This window comes from Gavialis gangeticus, unplaced genomic scaffold, assembly GCF_001723915.1.
Source record: "Gavialis gangeticus isolate Ggan-Ray unplaced genomic scaffold, GavGan_comp1, whole genome shotgun sequence".
In the NCBI taxonomy this organism is placed as follows: domain Eukaryota; kingdom Metazoa; phylum Chordata; order Crocodylia; family Gavialidae; genus Gavialis; species Gavialis gangeticus.
The window spans coordinates 66,247,305-66,270,991 of NW_017728992.1; the positions used below are offsets into that span (position 1 = coordinate 66,247,305).

Consider the following 23,687-nt stretch of genomic DNA (forward strand, 5'->3'; position numbering starts at 1 on the left):
AATTCAGTCACAGAACCCCCTCTGCTGTATGTGAATCCTCATTTTATACAGCTGTAACCCAAGATGCAGAAAAGTTAAATAACTTGTTGGGAGAATGTGTTGGGTGGAACCCTGAGTTGAACCCAAGATTGCTCACTCCTGCCCCAATGTTGTAAATACCCCAAAATCCTCTCAAGAAAATCTTGTGTGGATGCAAAAAAAATTTTAAAAATTCAGGTTTGTTTTCACATATTGTATTCAAAATGAAGGACTGAAAGTCCAGGTTGCCAAAGAGTTGGTGTAGTAATAAGCATTTGGAACAGTGTCTCAGTTACTCATTTGCCTACTGCAAATGCTATGACTTTGCAGAACAAAGTATGATATGATGGGTACATTTTAGAGCTACAGCGCATCATTTATTTACCTTTTCCTCATCAGCACTTATCAAAGGATGATTTGCCATATTTGTCTTTTCATCTGCAAACAGGGATCCTCATTGTTTTCCATGGGAGTCCTGCTTGAATATAGATGGGACAATATAGGTCACAGTAGACCCAAGAGGCATATTCTGCCTGTTGTGAAGAACAGGTGTTGTGATATCTCAGCTTGGGTTGACAGCAAGCACAATTTTTCTAGAAGACAGCAACTTCCTCACCTCTGAATGCTACCCTCATTGGACACACCCCTGCCTTCTGTTTATTCAGAGAGAGAGATAGAGCTGCTCCTGAATCCTAATTAGCTGCTGGAGAATACTGATGATGATAATACCCTCACTTGGGAGTGTTCCCGGCTGTGGTCTCCTGTGGTGTGACAGCAGCTCCAACATAGTAATTAAGATCAGGATGGCAAAATGCATGAACAGATTAAATAGTGCAGAAGTGATGCTTACAGATGCACATCACTGAATGTTAAATATACAGGTATTTGGGGAAAAAATACATTGATATAATGGCCAAGGGAGAAAAAAAAGTTTCCAGAAGGCTACCACAAAGCTTGTTTAAAACCTTAAAGGAGAAATAGCTGAATACTCAGTAGGCTAATAGAAAGATCAGTCAAGACTAGAATAACCTTTTGTATCTAGTGCATTGAAAGGTAATAAACAACGGTATCCTAAAGTATAGTATGTTTGCACCAAGTCTGTTTGGACACAATCCAAAGAGAGAAGAGTTCAAGAGGGTCTAAACCTTCATCCAATAGGTAATGTCATAAAATCTTCCTGAGACTAGAAGGACAAAACTGAAGGGAATTCTGAGATGTTTCCTGGATGGAAATGAGACCAAGTGCTTCCATGCACTGGTAAAAATGATTACACAGGTTCTCTTGAGACAGCTATTGTTCAGATCCTTGAAGAATGCATGCACATGAGAGGTTCCTTCAACTATACAGATTAAAACTACACAAAAAAGTGTTTCAGGTATTTGCTTTCTTTTAAAATCCCACACTAATACCATATAATTTCTATCACCTGTTGGGTTAGCAGAGCAACCACTTCTGTGAAAGCAGCTTGTAAACAAAAATCCTTCCTTTATCAGCTTGATTGCTCCCAAGCACTATAACATTTAAGTCTTTTTTAATTTTTCACTTAAAATGTTTTTTCTTCACCTTTAATTCCCTGCCATATTATTTCCTTGCCAAGACAAATGGATTGATAGTAGTAGTAGTAGTCTAGGCAGAAATCTTCTCAGAACTCAGTGAGTTATTGCATGCTATTTACCTTTAACTAAGCTATTAGAGACATGAGGTGAGTTTACTCATACAGTATATGTGTTCTCTTGTGTAATTTTTCCTTTCTCTTGAGTGCTTCCCTTTACCTGGCATATTCATATACAAGAATTCGCCAGTTTTTACGGAGACTCCTCACAGCAACAGTCAAGAGATTCTGGGATGCTTAGTTCAGCTCATAACTCTGAGCTGCTTGCCTAAGTTTCTTGGGGCATTGTAGTGTCAGACTAGCTTTGCACTATATTAATAGCAAGGGTAATAAGCATTTATCTGGCTCCAATGTCAGATTTGTAGTTAGGAAGGTGTTTATGTCCAAGTGTACCTGCTAGGATTAGTGGCACACAGCCATCAGCATGTAGCTGCAGCACCCAAAAGTGCAGCATTCCAGGTGACAGTGAAAACATTCCAGGTTTCTGATTGTCATTAAAATGAGGGTAAAAAATAAAAGAAAAGGGTACTCACCTAAATATACAGGTTCACATTCATAGCAGGGATGACGAACTCACTGGCTTGAAGACCCAAGTTCCTCTTGCACAGTGCAGTCTCATTACAGTACCCTAGGGTCTGATTAGCTGGTCTGCTGTTGTCTTCACAGACAGCCCTGGCTTAGTGTTTCAAATGCAAGGGGAGGGGGGAGGACTGGTGGGGAAGGTAGTCACCAGCCTATCTTTGGTCGCTGCCTGGACTGACTCATTCTTCTGCCAGCAAAAGCAGCAACTACTCTATTCCCCTTGTAAAGTTTCGGGAGGAAAGGAAATATGTGTGTGCAAGTGTGTGTGTGTGAGCGAGAGGGGGCGGAGAGGAGCCGTGTCTGACTAGTATCATGTGTGGTAGGAACACAGGGCTTATAAAAACAGCTGCCTGACAGCTACTTTTCAATGTAAGAGGCTGGGTGCTTTCTTTCCTCCTTGCCTTCAGCTGATTGCTCTGGCATTCTGGTCTGCCCTGTAAATATTTCTGTAATGCAGCTCCCCATCTCTCCATGGAGATTGGGCTTTTCATTTTTCAGGGTGATTATTTAAATGAAAGTGTCCCCCTGCCCCCCCCCTTTTTTTTTTTAGCATAAGCTAACACAGTACAACCCTTTTAAACGTCACAGTTTTATAAATTGCTTAGTGGCTAAATCACTCTATTAAGCCATACAGAGATTTATTGGGTAGTTTTGCTTCATGGCTTTGTTAACTTTGAAAAAGGGGCTTGTTGTTGTTGGCTGGAATGATTCATTTTTAATATTCAAATGTAAAAGGGTACTAAGAGAATGGGGCTTTTTTACTTCTAAAAATCTTGTTACTGCTATCAACCCTAGCAGTCAATTATGCCTGCATTAGATACACATGCTGAGTTGTTGAGGGTTCATCAAAACTGATCAGCTATTGGCATGAGTTTTGTAGAATAATCCACATGAAAAGGACTGTGATGCATCAGCCCACAGCCCAGCCCCTCAATTGCTTGATGCAAAGGTATCCTAGACATCAGGTCATGTGCTTGGCTAAGTGCACGGTGCTGTCAGTGAGAGGCTTTCTGATCCCCTTGTCACTCAATTACCATAAGATTTAGTTGCCCTTCTCTCAGCATGTAAAATTATAAAGCCATTCATTGTATGTAATTTAATGAATTCTTGTGGCAATAAGTTCCACAGCCTGTTGCCTACATAGACATTTCCTTCTTTTATTTTGGCTTTGTTATGTATATAGTGCCCAGTAATGTTCTGTGTGCTTTACACTGCTCCAAAGATCTTATATTCCAGGGTCCCTGATGCTACAAATGCATCCTACTGGTCATAGTGTTTATAACCATGATTATTTAATGCCAATGAACTACCTGTAGTACTGTTTAATATATTCAGAAGTGTCTAAGGTCAGGCCCTCACTTCAGATGCATTAAACATTGAATAAAGAAAAGAATATGAAGGTGGACCAAAATGTTACTATCAAGCAAGATGAAAAGACGGGAGGGATCAGTTTTAATGTCTAGTACTGGAATACTTCTTTCCCATTAAATTGACTTTTTTTCCATGGTAAATGATCCTAATTGTTAGAATTTTTTAAGTAGAATTTCTCTCTGGCAGGATCAGTCCTGCAGGATCTCTGAGCACAGTTATTATTTGCCTCTGGGCCTTTTAACTTTTCTAATGTAGCTTTCCCACAGGGAGGTGGCCGAAGTTGGACACACTACCTCAGCTGTCATACACTATGATGTCCATATAGTAATGTCTGTATTTGTTAGCATTCCTTTAACAGATTTTTTAGCTGCCATGCATTGGGCAAACTCCTTCAGTGAGTGATCTGCAGTGACCCCTAAATCAAAAAGCATAGCAGTGTGGGTAGAACCCACAAGCAATTAAATGCCCTGGGTAAACAAATATGATTTTGAATCAAATCTAGAGCTTGCCAATATTGACACTCTCCCTTTGTATCTTTTGTTGTGATCACTGGGTGAATACCCTTTGAAATGCAAATACTTTTCAGTGGCCACCTGACCTTTCATAAAGAATGGTGCTTTAGAAGTGAGTTTGAAATCATCACAGAGAGGTTCATAATTAGGTCCTGCTATAACACCTTGTACAAATGAAAACATGCTCTAGAAAACATACAGCTTGCTGATTCAGGTTACCCCTTGATCCTAATTGACTTTCCATCCTCCTAATGAAGTTGCTTTATTTGCACTACATGCTGAAGGTATGTAGTACCCTACTGTTGTAAACAGGAGTGGAAATGGAAGCGAACTTCTTCAGATGTGTTTAAAGTGTAAGTGGATGCTCTTCATTGCAATAGAGACATTCAAAAAAGCCTGAGGCGGAATCAGTCTAAGTTACACGGGTTTCTGTAAGCAGCGTGGTTTAGATTGGCAGTGGAAAGAACACATTTTTTTGCCCTTTGGTGGGCCTTAGGCCAACTTCCACCATTTTAAACCAGTCTGTGTTCCAAACTTCTGTTCTATTATGGATAAAGACCGGTTTCCGATCACTTCTACCAGTAAAAGTGTAATGTCTGTAGCTGGCCCAAGAGAACTGAACTCTGGGCAATTCAGAAAAGTTACCACTTGCAAAACAGCCAGTGTACACTTCAGGCTGTGGAATAGCAGAGGAACCGGAGAAGGTATCTATGCATCAATGCCAAAAGCTATAAATGTCTCATCATACATGCTTAATATGCTTCTGAGACTAATTCAGTCTTCTAAGGTTATAGTGGCAGTGGTTCTCCACATTGGCGATGATTTGTTAAAGGTTTTCTATCTTGCATTCTACCTGCCATATTTCACCTTAACCCTGACACTTCTGCAGTAGCTGTTCAGCAATTGCTGTATGTATCCAGGTTGTTTCAAACTTACCCTGAGTCTTGTGTGTGTGCAAGCTCTTTTTTTTCCAACTTCATGTTTCAGACGCGAGTAGCTTATCTGTTTCCAAGCCCCCTCTTCCAAAGGAATATTTTTCTAGCTTATTTATGTGCTTGACCTGGGAGACATATAGTCTATCCCTGTGGGACTTCTCAATATCATTTTGCAATAGCAAATGCAGAAATCTAATTCCTCCCTTGCTCCCAGCACTTTAACCTCCTGAAACTGTGAGGAGTCTCAGTAGTTTTGTGTTGTGTTTTTTTTAAATAAAGCTCTAGATAAAGTCTTTGTCCTCTCCTTTTCACGTTCATTGAGCTGATGTTCCTGCTTTTGAAAGAATCAGTCATTTCACGTGTATCTTGTTTTGCTAATTCAGTGGAAAATGCCAGAGAATACTGCCTCTCTCCATAACTAGAGAAAAAAGCTGCCATTGTATTGCTATTATGATAGTGCTCCTGTACCTATAAATTATTCAGTCTGTTGCAGTATAATCTGCTGTTATGATAAAAATAGGTCATCTATAATGTCATAAGTACAAATCTCAAAGTGACAACAGCAGAACTGAGCCTTGCTTGACCTCTGTAAAGTACTCTGCATTAAAAATAACTCTGAATTGCAATTACATTTCTTTCCCTTAATACCTAGCAAGCAGATAATATTTATCAATTTTAAAGTGCCTCTATAAACATTAGTTCTTGAAATGGGCCAAAGTGTTGTTAATCCCATAATATGGGACGGAAAATGAAATGACTTGTTAGGCTCCTTCCAGCCTTCTTTTTCATGTTCCTTTTGAATAATCTGAGGCCAAAGAGAGAGTCAAGGTTAGAGGAGAGATTAGATTGGAGTCCTGGGCTCATTCCAGAAATCTGTGCAGCTCAGTCTCTTAGGGCTGAGATGTCTGCTGGCTAGCACTACTCGAAGCCAGGAGTATCAAACTCTTCTGGCTCCGCAGGCTGGATGAGAGGTGTCGGGCCAGTCCATGGGCTGAATTAGGCCTACAGAACGGCCCCATGTGCCAGATCCAGAGCACAGGGTTGGGGTCTAGGTTTTTCTGCTTTTTTAATACAAGTTATATTCTTATATATATAAAATACTTTGCTTTTGAAGAAGCTTCCTTAACACCTTGATCACAAGCTCCTGAAGGGAAGTCTGTGGCAGACATCAAACCTAGTTGGGCCTGGTGTGGAAAGTGAGCTGGTAAGCATGGGAATGTAACATGTCAATCCAGCCTAAAAGTGAAGTGATTTCCCCTTTAAGAACAGCATGAGCACCTATGCCATTGTCTGAAAGGGGTGTCCTAAGAGGAGATAGAACAAGACAATGGTAGCCTGAATGCTGACAGTACTTTTTCTGTGAGAGGTGAGTATCTTGCCAAGAATCAGGACTATAACTTACATCTGGGCCATCCAACTAGCAGCTTGTGGGCCATATGTGGCCCTGATGAGGTTATGTTGCAGCCATCAGGTTCCCGCCCAACCGCTGCTCCCCCCTATTACTCTGGCTGCAACAGCAGCTGGAGTGTCTAGGCTGTCCCTCCTTCCTCTGGCTTTCACTTCCTGCCTCTTTCCCAGGGGTGGGGCAGCACAGCATGGGAAGCTGAGGGTGACCCTGGGGGTCATATGGTACAGCAATTAGAAGGGGGCACCAGTGAGGAGGTGTGGTGCAGTTTGTGGGTGGGGTGCAGGCACATGGTGCAGCATCTGGAGCATCCCCGGGAAGAGTACCCACATGGTGCAGTGAGGGGTGTCCATGCGGCATGCAGCACAGGGAGACCTGTGGCTTGCCCTGTTGTGGCTCCTACCCATGTGGCCCTTGGGTTATGGAACCCCTGGCTACTTAGAAGTTGCACAGCCCTGACTTACAGGACTGGGAGGTTCACCTGGCTATGCTCAGAGTAAAATTAACATTCCAGTAACCTCTCCACTCTCTGCCCTCTATGCTGCCCTGCTCCTTTGGTTTCCTTCCACTCCCATCTCCACACTGTCTGTTAGGGTAGGAACAGACATTCAAAAAGCCTGAGCCTGAATTGGTTCAATCTTTGCAGGTTAGTCTAACCTGGCTAGGCTAAATCACTTTGTAACTGTACAGACATCCCAGAAATGCAGGCACTTGCCTGCAGTGGCTCAGGCTAAAAGCTGGGGGACACTACAGCAGCCCTCCCTTCCCTTCTACAGGGCTGAGCTGATGGGGACCTGGCCAGGCCCCAGCAGGATTAGAGAGGGGTTCCCCTTCCTCCTTGATAACAGAGCATTTATCAGCTCTGTGATCAGTATTTATCACCCCATCAGAAAACATACAGTCTCTCTCATTAGTTCAAGCTCTTCTTAAACAAAGAAGGAACTGAGAGACATAACCAGCTGAGCTGTTGCCTAGCTCCGAAAAGCCCTAAGCCAACACTGCTGTCTGCCACAGCACAGGCTGTAGCCAGCATGTGGTCTGCTAGCTAATGCTGAGGTGTCTGTGCAAGGCAGAGGGGACAGGGGATCCCTGCTTAGCAGGGAGTGGTGAGGGGAGGGGTAGAGCATGAGAAAACCAGGCAGATGCTGCTATGCCTGCAGTCTCTGCTGGAGCTCTGGCCAGGGAGCAGAGGGGAGAGGCCAGCCCTGCTGTGGAGCAGAGAGCCCTGCCCAGCTCAGAGACCATGTGGGGATGCTGGGGGAGTCTGATTTAACTTAAACCAGCAAGGGATCTGAGACAGACATTGCATAAACCAGTGTGACCCAAATCAGTTAAGTCTGATACTACATTCAACCAGGTTTATCTCAAACTAGTTTCACCTATTTTTAAACTGGTTTATGTGCACTGAACATCTGTTCTGTTACAGGTTTAAACCAGTTTCTAATCACTTAAACTGGTTTAGGTGTGATGTCTGTCCCTTAACTCAGCCTTGTGCTCATTTCCCCTCCCAGGTGCTGAATACCAATTATTCTCTGTCTCCTCTGTAATGTTTTTCTAAACATACTTGTTTCATATCACATCCTATATCAACCACATGCAACTGTTTCCTCCCCTCTGCTTCCCATCTCTGTGTGGTTACCCCACCCTTAAGTTCCTCATTTGAAATATGTTACCATCTTTTGTGATCTATTGCACTTACTGTACCCTTGGAGTGGCAGTCCACCAGGCACTTAGTGAGGTTGTAGCACACATTAACAGAGACTTAACCAAGGTTGCATGGTGAATGGGGGCAGTGGGCCAGCCAGGTACTGAGTGACCGCTCCACAACTCCTTTGCAGTGGCTAGAGTAGTACGTGCCTTGGGGTGGAGAGCTGCACCCCTCACTGCTGCAGATCTGGAGAAGAGGGAGCAGCAGGAAAGTGCTGCTTCCTCAAGCCAAGGACAGAAGGGGGAGCTTTCCTCAAATCTTACTAGATGGGAAGAAGCAGTGTTTTCCCTTGCTTTAACCCTGGCTTTTTTACCTTGTGCTTCCTCTACAGCAGTCTTAGATTGTCTGAGCAGCCTACCTGTGAGGGTCTGAAGGATACAGCACACACCTACTAGCACTTCAAACTAATGAAGGAGAGCCTCAAGAGAGAGACACCACATATGTCTTCCTGCCCTTATGTGTACAAGTCTGGAGAGGGAGAGGGGAGGTGTGGAAAAGCAGCTGATCTTTTTTCCCCCCCCCAAAAACCCCACACTTCAAAATAAGACATTCTGTGCTACCAATCCCTCTTATGTACAGGTTTTTCTGTGGCAAATGAAAAGAGCTCACAAGAGGGCTTGACTGAATTGTACCTTCCAATTTCTCCTAATGCTTAGCAACCAGTACAGGCTGAGCAGCTCTTAAGTGCATGCCAAGTGTGTGTATGGTGTGTCTATTACTGTGCTTTTATCCTCCCCCCCACCCCAACCTTGTTTTTGAAAAGCTTTCCATGTTCTCTAATTAAGATGCATAAAGAGCTGCTGGAAACTTTATTATGTCTCATTGGACAGCTAAAAGTCAGCTATGTGATGAGATGATCAAAGCTAATGTATTAATCTGATACCTAATGCTCCAGGTACTGCATTTCTAGTTTGTTTTCCACTACAAAGGCTTTGAGAGGGGCTGTTCCTTTGTTTGCTAGTAATTGGTTTAAGGCAACGATTTGTGCTGGGCAGCTGAGTGATTCTAGCTTAGGACTATACTGAGCGCTCTAGCTATTTCACAAAGCCACCCAGTGGAGGAGCTATCACAGAGTAAAGTGTATCACCCACTAAAGTGTGTAATGCACACTAGTAGCAGATCTGTAAGTCTCTAATAGCCTAATTCTAGGGAAGGAAAAGGATTCAGTTTTGGAAACAGGGAAAAGCACATTCCAGCTCCTAGCTTTGGTTTCACACCTGCCCACCTCCTTTAGGAACCCGGTAGATAGTCTTCTAGCTATTCCAGAAGTCTATTACTGCCATCTAATAGTCTTCCTCCTGCATACACAGACTGTAGAACCCCCCAGACCTATGCTCCCTCTCCACACCAATCCCTCAGCTCCCACACCATGTTCTAGGAGCAGTCACAGCAACCTGTAGCTCCAGTGCCAAGTGCTGGGCTGTCTATTAGACTTGGTAGGTGCATCTATAACTGTGGTGCCTAAACTTCCAGCCCCATGAGCCAGATGAGTGGTGCAGGGTTGGTCTGTGGGCTGGATCCCACATGGAGTTTGCCCGTGTGATCCTCCATGCTGGCCTGCTCCCAGTTTCCAAATGTAGCCATGCGCTGCTTTGAACCAGTGTTCTGTGCCTGGCCACATGCCAGCCCAATCCTATGCCAGTGTGACCCACACAGGGCCATGTTATCTGGCTTGTAGGGCTTCCCACATGTCTGACATTTGGCAGCAATTAGCACTTCCACCACTCCCCTGCCAGCAAATTTCTGGACCCATGGGGAGCCTCACAGGCTGGATGACACAGCTCTAGGGTCTGATCTGGTGCACTAGCTTATAACATGAAGACTGTCTGCTAGGGAGCATCATAGTGAAGAAAGCCACACCTGCTCCCTGTGCTTTGCCCCGAAACTGATGTAATGTAGTTTCTGTAGTGGGGTGTGTGCTATATCCTCTCCCAAGAGAGCAAGCCCCATGCTATCCTAAGCCTACATTACATACATTTTGGGGTGTAGCATACATGGAACAGGTATGATATGCTTTGCTACAGCACTCCTTAGCATTTGATAGTATGGATGAGCCATTTTGCTTGTTCTTCAGCATAGTGGGTGCATCTACATGTGTCATTAAAACACCAAACTGCTGTGGTCCAGGGCACACGTGTAGATGCTGCACCTGGGACTGCAACAGTTTGAGCTGGGGCGGAGCAGCCCCAGGCTGGCAGGGGGGCCAGTGGGTCAGCCCCAGGCTCCAGGAGATGGTATCAGGTGGTGGAGGTGCTGGTAGGGGCACAAGAGTGCCCTTTGTCCACTGCCCTGTGGTAAAACCACAGTTATTCTGAAAGCAAGCAAATGAGTTCAATATTACATTGGTGTAACTAAGAAAAACTTAACCCTCTCCATGTTAAAAGAGGGTTTTAAATTTCCATATTTCTTCCTGTTTCATGGGACCAGAGCAAGATTTATTTTGTGATATTTTTCACAACCATTTTTGCTGGCCCCAAGATACAGCCACTGCTTTTTTTTCAATAAACGTTTCAGTGCATGTTCTCCGGCTTAAACATAGCAAATATGAGACGCATACAAAACTGCTGTGCAAATGAAATGCCGTTCTGTGGAGTGCAATGACAATTCCACTTCTATAATGCAGGGGCTAAAACTACATCTGTTAAATGTTTAAATAAAAATTCCAAAGCTGATATGGTCCATAGCAGAAATGGTCTGGAACCAAAATCCCAATCTCAGCATGCCTACGCAGCCTGTGGCATGAGATTAGGGAGTTTATGGGTAGCTTTAATACGGAAGCTGAAATTTAATCCCTTGTAAAACTTTGATTTTGATGTTGAAAGGCAAGGGACAGTTTCCTCATAAGACAGTAAATTGCCCCATCACTATGCAACTCACTAGCAGAAACTAAAAAGTTTTCCATGCCATATAGTGAGTCTGTCAGTAGATCTCAATTGCAAAGGATATATAATGCAACCCCAGAAATCATGTTAGTTCGGGCCTTGGCTTGGGTTCATAGCGAAGGTTAAATGACAAAGAGACTGGTTTTCTAATATATGACCTATGGGTACTATTTTCAGTGCAGCATTTAAAGTGATTAGTGACAGCAGCCCAGCACTAATCAGTGGCTCGTGTCTCTGATTAAGCTAAACCCCTGGTTTGCAACAAGCCTCAGGAATAGAAAGGGCAGGGAGCTTCACACACAGATATACAGCGGGATGAGCATGTTACTGGTAACAGATTGCAAGTCTGCTTGCCATTCTGTGTCTTAAAAAAATGGATCAGAGTTAAACAGCATTGTAAAACACAATCCTTTTTGTTTTAGTCAACTTTGAAACATTTTATCTGCACCCTTTTCACCATTTTTCCCTAAAGAAAGAATGCATAACATATACAAATAGTATCTCTTGCCTGCTGCTCCTTTTCCCTATGTGTCTACGGCTAAGTACAAACAGTCAAAAAGCCCAAGGCTGAATTGATTCAATCTTTGCAGGTTAGTCTAAGATGCATAGATTGAACCAATCAACAAGTGAATGGACATTCACTTTTGATTTTGGAAATGGAGCCACAGGCCTGCAGTGGCTCAGGCCAGAAGCTGAGGGGCTTGACCAAGTCTAGCCTGCCCACCCTGTGCGGGAGGGAGAGTTGCAGGGTAAGTGCAAAGCATCCTGGGATGCTGGAGGACCGTGAGTTAACTTGAAGCTGAAGGGGCTCTGGGACAGAAGTTCAGTAAACCAATTTAACCTAAATCAGATAAGTCTGATACTACATGCTTCCAGGTTTATCTTAAACCGGTTTCAGCCATTTTGAAAGTGAACTCATGCACTGAACTTCTGTTGTGTTACATATTTGAACCAGTTTATATGCACTGAACGTCTGTTGTGTTACATATTTGAACCAGTTTCTGATCACTGGTTTATATGTAATATTTGTCCCTAGCCTAAGTGTTTAAGAGGAACTTAGAGAAATGGCCTGGTTTTCTACAATTTAAAAAAAAATATCCTTACTACAAGATGCTTATTGGAGTACATTCTACTAGCTCCAAGTCAGAAAAGTAATGATAAAAATGACAACAGGGCTTTCTACACTTAAGTTATCTGCACTGCTGCATTATGATTTCATCCTACAGTCCTGACTTGAATGAAACTCCACAGTCATTTAGTTTATAAATTAAAAGCTTCTTTTACCTCCCCCCATGCAACCTAGGTAATGAAAACCAAGCTGTGCTCTTTCTCCTTTTGACAGTAACCACAGTGCTCAAGAGTTTGCAGTTGGAATTCTACTATCAGTTCTGCTGGTGATGCATGAGGCAGAAGAAAATCCCATTTACTTCCCTTTAGCTATATGAGCATTGTGATACTAACAGGGGGTAAACTCATCCTCTAGTCAGGAAGTTCTGTGTGTGTGAGAGCCTGGGAGCACACTGGTTAAGAAGATTACATTGCTACATAGCCACTATAAAGTACACATCTGAATAAATAGTGTGCTTTTTCAAGTTCATCTACATCCCATAACTGCAGTTCCTCACCATCGAAGCATGCTGAAGCAAGGAAGATGAAGAATAAAAAATTCATGGAGTGTAGATGCAAAACCAGCCTGTTAGCCAAGGGTCTTGAATCATGCACTGTGAGAAGCTTGATGGAAAAAGTCCTGAAGAACTGTATAGTGATGACTCCACCAGGGCTCTATAGAAATCACTCTGAAAACCTATTGAATGTAATGTATTATGATTGCTCTCCATAGACTTTTAAACCATTGTATAGAACTCTCCAGGAAGGATGTAATTCTCAATTAAGTTCTGTGGGTTTGTTCAAAAAACCTGTAGGCAGCCTTTCAGTTTCAACAGGGCTTTTTCAGAACAGAAATGCTGGGGTAACTCCAGGTTGTCCCCTAAGTTGATTGATATTTGCTGCAGTTCTTGGGATTTCAGAGGTTCCTGTTAATTCAGTGGTGACCCAGTGCTGGGACTCAGGGATGGATCCCTGATGCGACCCCTTTCTGCCACTGTCCCTGACTGATACAGGTGTGGAGGAAGCCCCAGAGCTGCTCCTGCTCCACTCCAGCTCTGGGCTGTGGCTGTGCAGTGTGCCAGGTTCAGCAGGGGATAGCAGCAGGGGCACATAGATTCCTCCTTCCAGCATATCCATCCAGATACTCCCCCTCTGTGCAATTTTGGTCAGGCCGCAGCTGGAGTACTGTGTCCAGTACTGGGCGTCGCACTTCAAAAGGGATGTGGCCAGCCTGGAGAGGGTTCAGAGGAGGGCCACCCACCTGGTGAGAGGGCAGCAAGACAGGCCCTATGAGGAAAGACTGAGGGACCTGAACCTGTTCAGCCTCAGCAAGAGGAGGCAGAGTGGGGACCTGATGGCTGCCTACAAACTCACCAGGGGAGATCAACAGCAAATAGGTAGAGCCCTTTTCTCCCCAGCAGCACCTGGGGTGACAAGGAACAATGGTAATAAGATGGAGAATAGGTTTAGGTTAGAGATCAGAAGGCAATTTTTTACAGTTGGGGTGGCTGAAATCTGGAACCAACTTCCCAGGGAAGTTATCCTTGCCCCTACCCAGGGGAAATTCAAGAGGAGGTTGGATGATCACCTGTCTGGGATCTTGTGAACCCAGCTTTCATTCCTGCCTGTGCCAGGGGGTCAGGCTAGATGATCTGTTCAGGTCCCACCTGACCCTAGCTACTGTGAAACTATCTGCTCCCTACTTACTCCACTCTCACAAGTGTCCCCTGCTGGCAGGAAGCATGGACTGGAAAGAAGAACCTGCACACCACTGTCCCTGGTGAAGCCCAGCTCCCTACACAACTGCTCCCAAAAGATCTTGGCTGGAGCAGCAGGTCAGCCAGGGACAGCAGCAGTGGTGTTGGCAGGGGGCAGATCCTCCTCCTTCATGTATACCTGCTCCTTGACCAGTTCTATGGTATCCCCTGCCATACTGGGGGCTCCAGCTGTGTGTCATCCCCATCCCTTAATCATTTGAGGGGTGGCATACCACATCCCCCTTTAGTAAATCCTGGATCTGCCCATGCTGAGATTGTTCAACTTCAAATTATGCATCAGAAAAAAGGGGGCTGTGACATTTCAGGAAGTAGAGAGTCATTTTCACAAGGAGTTTATTAAAATTCAGGGTAGCATGGAAACAGTTGCACAAAAGCTTGTAATTTTACTGTTCCTTTATTGTTACTTCCTCTTAGGTTTGGTAAGAGGAGAGGAAGAAGCAGACCCACCTAAAAGGACAGCTTTGCATGATGAAATTAGAGGTGTTGCAAGTACTTGTTTGTCCTGTGAAGGTAATTCATATAAACTGAGTCTTTTTTTTTTATAATGTGGGGCTCTCTACACAGTGCTAACGATTAGTAAAGGGCATCCAGGGGCCCAGCAAGTGCAGTGAGCTGTATATGGGCAATATTGTGAGAGCAAGTATGTTTTATGCTTATAGTTACAAGGGGAAAGGTCCCATAAGAGTCTTTCTCCTGGACTCAGTATCTGTTCTTTTTCAACTGCATCTGATCGTTTTAGGATGGATCTGGATGCTCCAACAGCAGGGACTTGGGTTAAATGACCCATAAGGTCCCTTTTTGTCCTATACTCCCATATGTGGACAATGAGATTCCATGAATAGTGGGGATCATCACCCGAAGAACTCACCTAGCATTCTAGGGAGTTTTTCTGGCATTGGTCTGGTAACAACAGCAGTGGTGCTGTAGACTTGTTACCAAGATGTTTACCTATAGACAGGATTAGCTACCATAATGACAAAAAGGCAAACTAAGCTGTACTGGCAGTGCCACTGCCACTATTGCTGCCACCACCTGCTCTATGCTGGTGCTAGGTTAATAAGAGAGGCCACCAAATTTCTAAGAGTAGAAGCAACCATAGTATCTTTGTTCTTCTATGTCCTGAATGTTTTCTCCTGTTCCCAGATTTTAGTGCATTTATGTACAGTTGAACTGGTTTTGCATGCATTTGGGTTGCCAAATCCCTTAGATCTTTTGAAAACCCTGTTCTTTATTTTCACTCTGTTCCTTGCAGGACCCACTTGTTTTATGTTTCCCCACTGGCTTCAGTAGGAACCACTTTTGAAAGTTAAGGCATAATAGCCTGACTTCAAGCACCCATTTGTTTAAACTCTGAACTTCTGAATCCTTTAATTTTCAGGCTAATTGCAATTAAGTGAGATCATGTCCTCTCCAGACACTTTTTTAGCTGATACATGTCTGCATGCTACAAACAAACCTGTTCCTCCCAAGTTTTCCTTTAGCATTTCAGTCTCACTCTTCATCCACCTGAAAAATGTGTATTGGCTAGAGGTAAGAAGGTGGTTGGCTATTCAGCATATACATACTTCCTCTTGTGTGGCTCACAGAATATTCTCCAGAGTGTACACGTATCTTATCCTATGGTAAACTTCACGATTGAAATGGGATTATTTTATTTACAGCCGCGAAAGAAGTGAATTCAAACCTCGTGACTAGGGGCAGGTCTGTTCTGTGGTGGTGGTATGTTCCAGTTAGGCCACTATCTGAACACACCTACCCATCCACCCCTTGCACTTCCTTGGGCACATTTCAGATCTGGCAATAAGCTAATACGGTGTTTCTGTGGTAGTCCCCAGCAACCATTTTCAAGCATGCTGGAGGCCAAGGGCTAAAGTAGCTGCAATGGGATACTCCAAAGCATCTTCATCTGTGTATTTCTAGGTTTGGAAGTGGAGGTGCATGGTTGGGGTACATGAGCACTGGGTCATAGGTGGCCTAGTCTAGTGGTTGGCCACTGAGGAGAGGCAAGAGCCAGAGGTGGAGTGCAAAGTACCCAAACTCAGAGACAATTCCAGGATCAGAGACCAAGTTACCAATCAAGTGAGGGTTCTCGAGTCAGAGACCAAATGAGGGAAATCCTAGGGTGAAATCCAAGTCACAGGCTGAATCAGCATTCTGGACTGAGTTTCCAAAGCCAAGGGGAATTTCCATGCAACTGGATTCTAGAAACAGAGCTAAGCAAGGTCAGAAGTCAGAAAACCAAGAGTGCGGGGTCCAGGAAGGTTTTACCACAGCAGACCTTCAGAGGGCCTGCTGTCTGCTGCCACAGGTGGACCTCAGTGGGGAGGCTGTTCTGCCCTGCAGCCAATAAAGAAACCCGAACAAGAGGCAAACTGGCACATCGGCTGGGGTACGGCCCTCAGTGCCTCTGGCAGGTTTGGTCAGCTTGGCAATTGCTATGGACTGGGGTGTGCTATACCCTCACTTACTGAAATGCTGAAGAACCAGACTGACCTCCAAGGTTTACGCTTGGATTTAGGCATCCTAAACAAACAGGGCCTGCCCAGTTCATTTAACTGGAAAATATGGTTAAATAACTAGCAGCCAGGAGGTCACTTTCACATTGTCAAGTGCCTGACAGTTGTAACCCTTCTTCCCCATATTCGGCCTCTTGAACCATTTTCCAGTTCTGCACAAACGTGTGGACTAATTGTAGCCTTAACTTAGAACTTCCTGGCCTGGTCGCAGTGGGTGTGTCACACCCTTGAAACATCCACCACAAAGCCATATTTACCATGTGGGTATGGGGAAGAGCATTTCTAGCAGGCTTTGATACTGCCCTGATTTGTTAAAGGCATCAAGTTGTGCATTCCACTGAATCCTTCTCAATTTGGTTTATTACTTTAACAACGTGAATAGAAACAACAAAAAACTTACATGTTACAGAGCAATACACTGAGAAAAGGAAGCACAACAGTTGGATAAAACTTAAAGGAAGGAAGAAGTTTGGGTCAAATACTGCCACGGTGCTTGTTTAGCAGCTGAAAGTATTGTCTGAGCATACCTACTGAGTTGCTTCTCTAGCCCATAACTACTTTGCTCTCTTCCCCGAAGACTGGCTAAGTGCTGCTAATTTATGTGACCTGTTTTTTATTAACATTCACCCAGTAATAACATCAAAAGATAAAAACCAAACAGGCTGGCATCGAGGCACAGTGAAGAATAAGAGATCAAAGATATTTAATTACAAAGAAGAACCAACAAAGCAAAAGGTGTGTGTGATTTCAGTCATTTTTTTAAATACAGACATCAAGCCGTCAATCATTTCTACTTAAAATACAGAGCTTATTGCATTGGTAAAAATAATACTTCAGCTGTCATGGGACAACTGGGACTCTTGAAAAGCTAAAATCATCATGGGTCATTTAGTGTGTGGGTGTTTGGGGTGTAGATGGGTGAACAGGTGTGTCTGACTCTCATTGTAGATGATTGAACTAAAAACCAGAACAGGTTATAGACTCCTTCAATGTTCTGTAGAACTTTACATTTGCATGTTAACCACAATCATTAAGAACTAGTATAATAAATTGCCTTATAAATATTTGATGTAGGAAAAGAAACAAAAACAAAAGTCAACAGCAAATTTGTTGCATAATTTTATAAGCCATCCTCTTTTTGTATGATAGTGAGGGATATAAATGTTTTTGGCCAAATGATCTTGAATCTTTGTCCAAAGGCTAAAAGCAGTGATTAAGTTATGTATATTCTATAAGAAAACACTGTTGTCTTGGTGATGAACTTACAGTAGAGCTCAGCATGGCATAAAGATTCTCCATCTCTGGGAATGAGAGATTAGTTGGTGGATGGTTGATGAGCCATAAAAGCTTTCAGGGAAAATTATCCCTAATTTCCCAATAGCTAGAGAGCAGCATATACCATGGTTAATGCATTTTACTGTTGTGGAATATTCAGCATGTTGTCCTTAGTCTTTTAGGAAGGAAGGAAATGTTCAAGGTTGATTTTTATGAAAATTTAGAAAGCTGGGAGGGGGGAGGGGAGTATATATATACCCATTCGAAAATAATTTTGAAATACATACATTTTTTTTTCAAATGTATAACCATCAATTTGATAATACACATGTGAAGTGTATGTGCTCTTTGGAAAGGACATTACATACAAAATACACCTTGTCATCTTGGGTAACAGACTGAACAGAAAGAGACTGGGAGGAAGAATGGTCCAGTAGCTAGGGCACAAGCCAGAGAATTAGAAAGCCTGGTAAGATACTGACTTCCTTTGGGCAAGCCATTTAGATGTAGATCAATAGGAGTAAGATACCTAAATACTTATTGGGATCTGGGCTTTAGAACAGAAGACTGTTCTATTCATTAGTTACACTGGAAATGCTACTTCCCTACTTCCTAGGCATATTGTAAAGCTAATACACCAAAAAATGGCACTCAGATACGACATAGAAATGGTGAGATGGGTGATTGAATGGGGCAGAAGTTTTATATGGGAAATAGGAGAGTGGAAGCCATGTGCAAAGAGAGGGGGCAGTGTAGGTAAGAGTCAGGTTCATTCTCTAATGGACTGCAAGGTCTGCCAAAGCCCCAGGTAAGTTTCACCAGAGTCCCTGTAGAGCTGGTGGTACATTTTTGAGGATTATTGTCTCTTTGGCATATTCAAGGACTGTTTCTTTGAGCCAAGGAAATTGTCATGCAAAAACTTTGTTAATCCACAATTAAAACACATTTAGCTGAAAAGTCCACAGCAGAATGCTATTTTCCCTAGAGACAAGCAGTCTCTAAATTCCAAGATATGTTCTACTTGATAACGATGTTATCAAACATTTGCCTTTATGGCTGTGGTCATCCAAACAATGTAGGACTTTAAAGGTGTCACTCAGGTAAGTTTTATGCAAGTTCATTAAGAGCAAGTTATTGTTTCTGTGTCACTAACGAGCTCAACCTATGTGATGGATGAGTGAAACTTCTTGTCTCATTGTGATACTATGGGAACAGTTAAGGCAGTTTGTGTACCGTAACTGTACACTTCTGTATTTGAGGATGATTTTTCTTGTCAGTGGACCTTTTTTAGCTTGTCACACTTTTTTTCACCACAGGATTTTTTAGCTATGTAAGATTGTTGCAACTTAACTTCAACAGAATGAAGTTTTTGTCTGTGAATAATGGCACGGTGCTAGTTTTTTAAAGGGAAGATCCTTCCTAAGTTTTTCCAAACATAAAAAGTGTACAGTAGTTTACATCACCAGTACAAATAAAGGTGACTTCTGTTTGCATTCTAATTTCAATTAAGCCTCAAACCTAATCATGCAACTTAAACCTAGAATGTTTATGTGTTTTCAAAGAGGCAGTTTCACCAGGAAGCAAACTCATCTTGTACATTTTTTAAACATACCTTGCAACTCAATGTAATTGCCATTCTGTGGGGAGCTCTTCACTAGATGGTAATGTGAAGAGAATGGATACATGACCTACTAAGCTAATCAGCTCTGAGCAGGCAAAGGACCTCTGAGACTTCTGGTACAATGTTATGGACGGTCTATAAGAAGACATTTGCTTACTATATATCATGAAAAATAGGGGGGGGGTTCATGCTTGGAAAATTTCAGAAGATTTTGTCTTAGCTGTAGGGAAAGTACTGAAAAGTAGGCCAGTTACTGTAAATGCAAGCAAGGAGCCTGTTCAGGAGGTAAAAAGGGGGAGATCACTTATTACAAGCCTAACAGACCACAGGCTAGTTTGGTGTAGCTATATAAAAAGGCTGATAATAACTATAATAAATTAAGTTCTAATTGGTATGATTCATCTGAGAACTCATTAATAGTAACAATTAATAATTGTTTACTATATGAGTATTCACATGCCTGCAGCCTTGGGCTGTCAGCCTGCCAAGCCTGTGCAGAGACAGGATACTAGGAAACCTTGATATGGAGGATTCCACCTCTCCCCAGACTTCTGTAGAATTTCTGACTCTTGTAGAAAACATGGAAATTCATTATATATCAGGGTTTACACTTCATATTATTCACTGGTGTAACATAATGTTTTTAAAGTACAGCAGGGAAAGAAATGAACAGTAGCTATGTACTAATCCAATCAATGCAATGACAGAAATGGTAGAGTTCTCAGGGATAATGCAGAAAAGACAGAAATGTTCACTAAATATTTCTCGTCTATATTTGGGGAAAAAATCCAGGGGCTGGATTCCTATCGTATAAGACAATGGAATACTTTCCATTTCTATCTTTCACAAACAGGATGTTTTGGAGCAGCTGCTGAAGTCAGAGGTTTTTAAATCGGCAGATCCATGTAATTTAAATCCAGCAGTTTTAACAGAGCTTGCCAAGAACCCTTCTAGATCATCACTAAGACTTGGAGCACTGGGGAAGTTCTCGAGGGCTAGATGGGAATGTCTGTCCTGCCTCCAGGAATGTCTGTTCCTGTGGGTGTTACCAAGATGCAAGCCCTGCGCACACACCAATGCCAGACCTGAGCTCAAGCTTATTGCATAGTCTTACTCACAAGGCTAAAAGATGACCTTAATATCTCTACTGAAAAGGGAATTGCATTATTACTGTACTTCTTCACAGGTCTTCGTCAGCTCTGTGGTAGAGCTGCTGTAGTGGAACCATGCTTTTGGTTCCTCTGATTGACTGGTGCTGCTCTGTCTCTTCTCTGTGAACTGGGAAGGTGCCCAAGAACCTGGCTCATACCTCCTACCTGAAACTACCCACTCAGTGTTTGTGACCAGGGGCAGATCCAGAGGGAGTGCACTGGTGCCATTGCTCTCCCCTTTGATTCCTGCTCCACCTGAAATCTACCTGATACCTTCTAAACTCTTCATTTCACCGATGTTAATGACCCTGTCTCCTTTTTAATGGTCTTGATGATCCACTAATCAAGCTAGCATTTTCTTCTGTAATTCTATAGTCTGTTAGCTGCTCCTGATAATGTAGTTCCCATTTCACAGCCTTGCAGACTCTTTTTAACTCATTGAAATAGCGTTATATTTGTTTTTGCATCAGTCTTAGACTGAATAATGCAGCCCTTGGCCCCAGGCATATTAGTAAAGCTTCTAGTTCCTTTTTACCTGGAGAAAAATGTGTTGTGTTATATGTGATGATGCACCTCACCATGTGCCCACACCCCTTTTCAAAATCCTAGATCTGGCCAGGGGAATGATCTTAATGTCACACTGAATGGATTTAGCAAATGCTTAGGGAAAAAAAGCAGACCATTCCAAGTTTACTAACAAATCTATTTGGGGAAAAAGGATCGGGGTAAAGGGAGCAACATAGAATGAGCGTCTAATCCATAAAGTATGGAAACTTGGTCCTAGCGTGGTGGGTTCAAATCATATTACAGCCACGAAGCGAGTGGTGAAGGGAAATCTCTGAAAGGGATGATGGCTCTGCCTCTGAAAGAGGCAACCCTTCTACAGATAAGTCATCAGTGCCAGAAATGACTTATCTGTGGGGCCCAAAAGGATTCAGAAGAGCTACAGTTTTAACTTCAGAATGCATGACACTACATGAAATTGCAGACATATGCTTTTCACTACTACACCTCTGCCCCTATTTCATATTTGTATCAAAAGCCTTCTCAGTGACTATGGAGCCTAGAACACGTTGTCCTGAATGGATCATAGGTGCTTTTGAAAACTTTACCCAGATGAATATGCACATTGAATCACAGTAATGAGCTATCCCAGTGTCTCTCAACCTTTTGAACTTGAGGCATTCTTTAGTGGACTCAGGGCTCTCCCCCCCCATAACTTTTGTGAATTGAGTGGCATCCCATTTCAAAAACATATTTATATATTACAGTGCTTACTTCCTTGCAGAGGGGACAGATGGAGGGGGTAGGGGGCCAGCCAGGCAGAGGCAAGCCTGAGTCTGTGCTTATCTGCTCAACTCACACCTTAAGACACCTGTCAAAGGATCTCACAGCACCCTGGTTGAGAATCGCTGATCTATCCTGTAATCAGTAGTATGTGCCAGTTGCCTCAAAGGAAGTTGTAAGAAATTGCAGGTGTTGGTTATGGGGTAGCTTGTCCCTGGGGAAAGCTTCTTCCCCAACCTTAATAGGTAGAAATTATCTGAGAGTTTATCATTCCTTCCAGGATGCACAAACTGAATTTTATGTCATGTGATCATAGTTTTCAGATACAAGCTATAAACCTTGTCAGCAAAGTACCCTTACTGTCAGTTGATTTGCCCAGTGTCGTTCCCTTCTTTGCTATGATTGTTATAGACTACTTTCATAGAAATGAAAATGCACGGATAAATGTCCCGACCTCTCTTTTCTGCAAATATCTGCCACCTCTGGATAAAAAATATATCACAGGTTAAGAAGCAGGGGTGTATTTGTGAGAAATGCATGACCTATTAATAGGTTGTACACATCATTGACACAAGGATTTTAAAATGTGCTCTCCCTTTCTGTTTAGTCTTTGCTCAGGCTAAAATATCTGGGTTTTGTCCCCTTCTAAAGTTTCCCATCAAAGGCAAGCTTTGCTTTACTGCACTTGCTGAAACAGTGCTGCAAGTGCATTCAAAAGTTAGCAGTCGTGGGGCTCTGTCTGCAAAAACTTTTGTGTTTTTTGCAAGTAGAGCCAATAGGAACTCCTTCCAGAGAGCAAGTGTCTGCAGAAGCAGGTAATTATTTTCCAAGGCAATGTAGTATAGCAGGAAAAGGCACAACAAGACACTACTGTGTCTTGATTCTCCCGTGCCTTCACCGTGTGTAATCATTCACATTAATGAGTGCCAAGTGGTCCCTTCTGATTTAGTAGCCTTTACACTCCCCTGGCATGGCCGCAAATGACTGCCCAAGGTGTAAGGCAATGGAGCATTGGACCCACAGTGTCCATCACTGAACATGGTCCTCCACAGTTGCTTTACAAAGTGCAGCCAGATGAGAGGATACTCTTTTACACATTGTTCCCCCTTGTCTTTCTCTTCTAAATTAACCTTCTCATGGTGGAACCCGTCTGCCTATTCAATATGAATCGCAGTCACTACATTTACACCCAGAATGCCTCATTCCCATTGTTTCACAGAAAGTAAGGAAGTCCGCTCATCCTTGTCACTCTGTGAGTCCCAATGCATCAATGGAGAACTTCAGTCAGCAGAGAATTTCAACTTTTCCCAGATAATTAGAGCACAAGCTAAAAATCTGTCTTGGCTCTATACAGGAAAAAGATTATGTTTAATAAAAAGGGTTCTTTACCTTCACAGAAGACATCTGTTTCTCCGGGTATGGCTAGGTCTTCTTGTAGGTCCTGCTGCATTGTGGCCACAACTCAGCTAGAGGTAGCCGTTACAGAGCTGAACGCTTGAAGTAGCTTCTATGCTATAAGAGGACTATTTCCTTTCACCAGTTTCCTTAAACATTTTAGTAGTGGCAGCTTCCGCATCTGCACTTACGAAACAGCCTCATTCATATGAATAAGCTTTCTTATTTTTATTCATGTGCTTTGAGATTGGGTTTGAGGTGGGGTGTTTCTTAATGCTGAGAGAGGAAGAAGCTAGAGGGGAGATATAGACAGGACTGGCTCAGAATGCAGGATGCATTTTCAGCCTGGCTGGAGTGAATACTGTTCCAAAGCAACAATGCCAAGCAGAGATGTTATTTCAAAGAAGAGTGTGGGGTTCTTTTGCATATGAATGTGAGTCTTTGCTGGTGGCAGCGGTAGAGTCAGGGAGCGATTCCCATTCGTCTTGCTATAGAAAAGTTCAGCTTCCTGACGAGGACAATTCAATTCAAG

The 23,687-nt window shown here is 43.0% G+C and overlaps 1 protein-coding gene across 2 annotated transcripts in view; it reads right to left on the minus strand.

Moving 5' to 3' along the window:
• FAM65B (family with sequence similarity 65 member B) overlaps positions 1 to 23,294 on the minus strand; it is a 106,588-nt gene extending 83,294 nt beyond the window's left edge. For both annotated transcript variants that reach the window (XM_019523816.1, XM_019523823.1), the window contains exon 1: positions 23,150 to 23,294. In XM_019523816.1, coding sequence (XP_019379361.1) covers positions 23,150 to 23,210 — 61 coding nt within the window. In that variant the 5' untranslated portion in view covers positions 23,211 to 23,294. The remainder of the gene's footprint in view (positions 1 to 23,149) is intronic.
• Between the last annotated feature and the right edge of the window lie 393 nt (positions 23,295 to 23,687).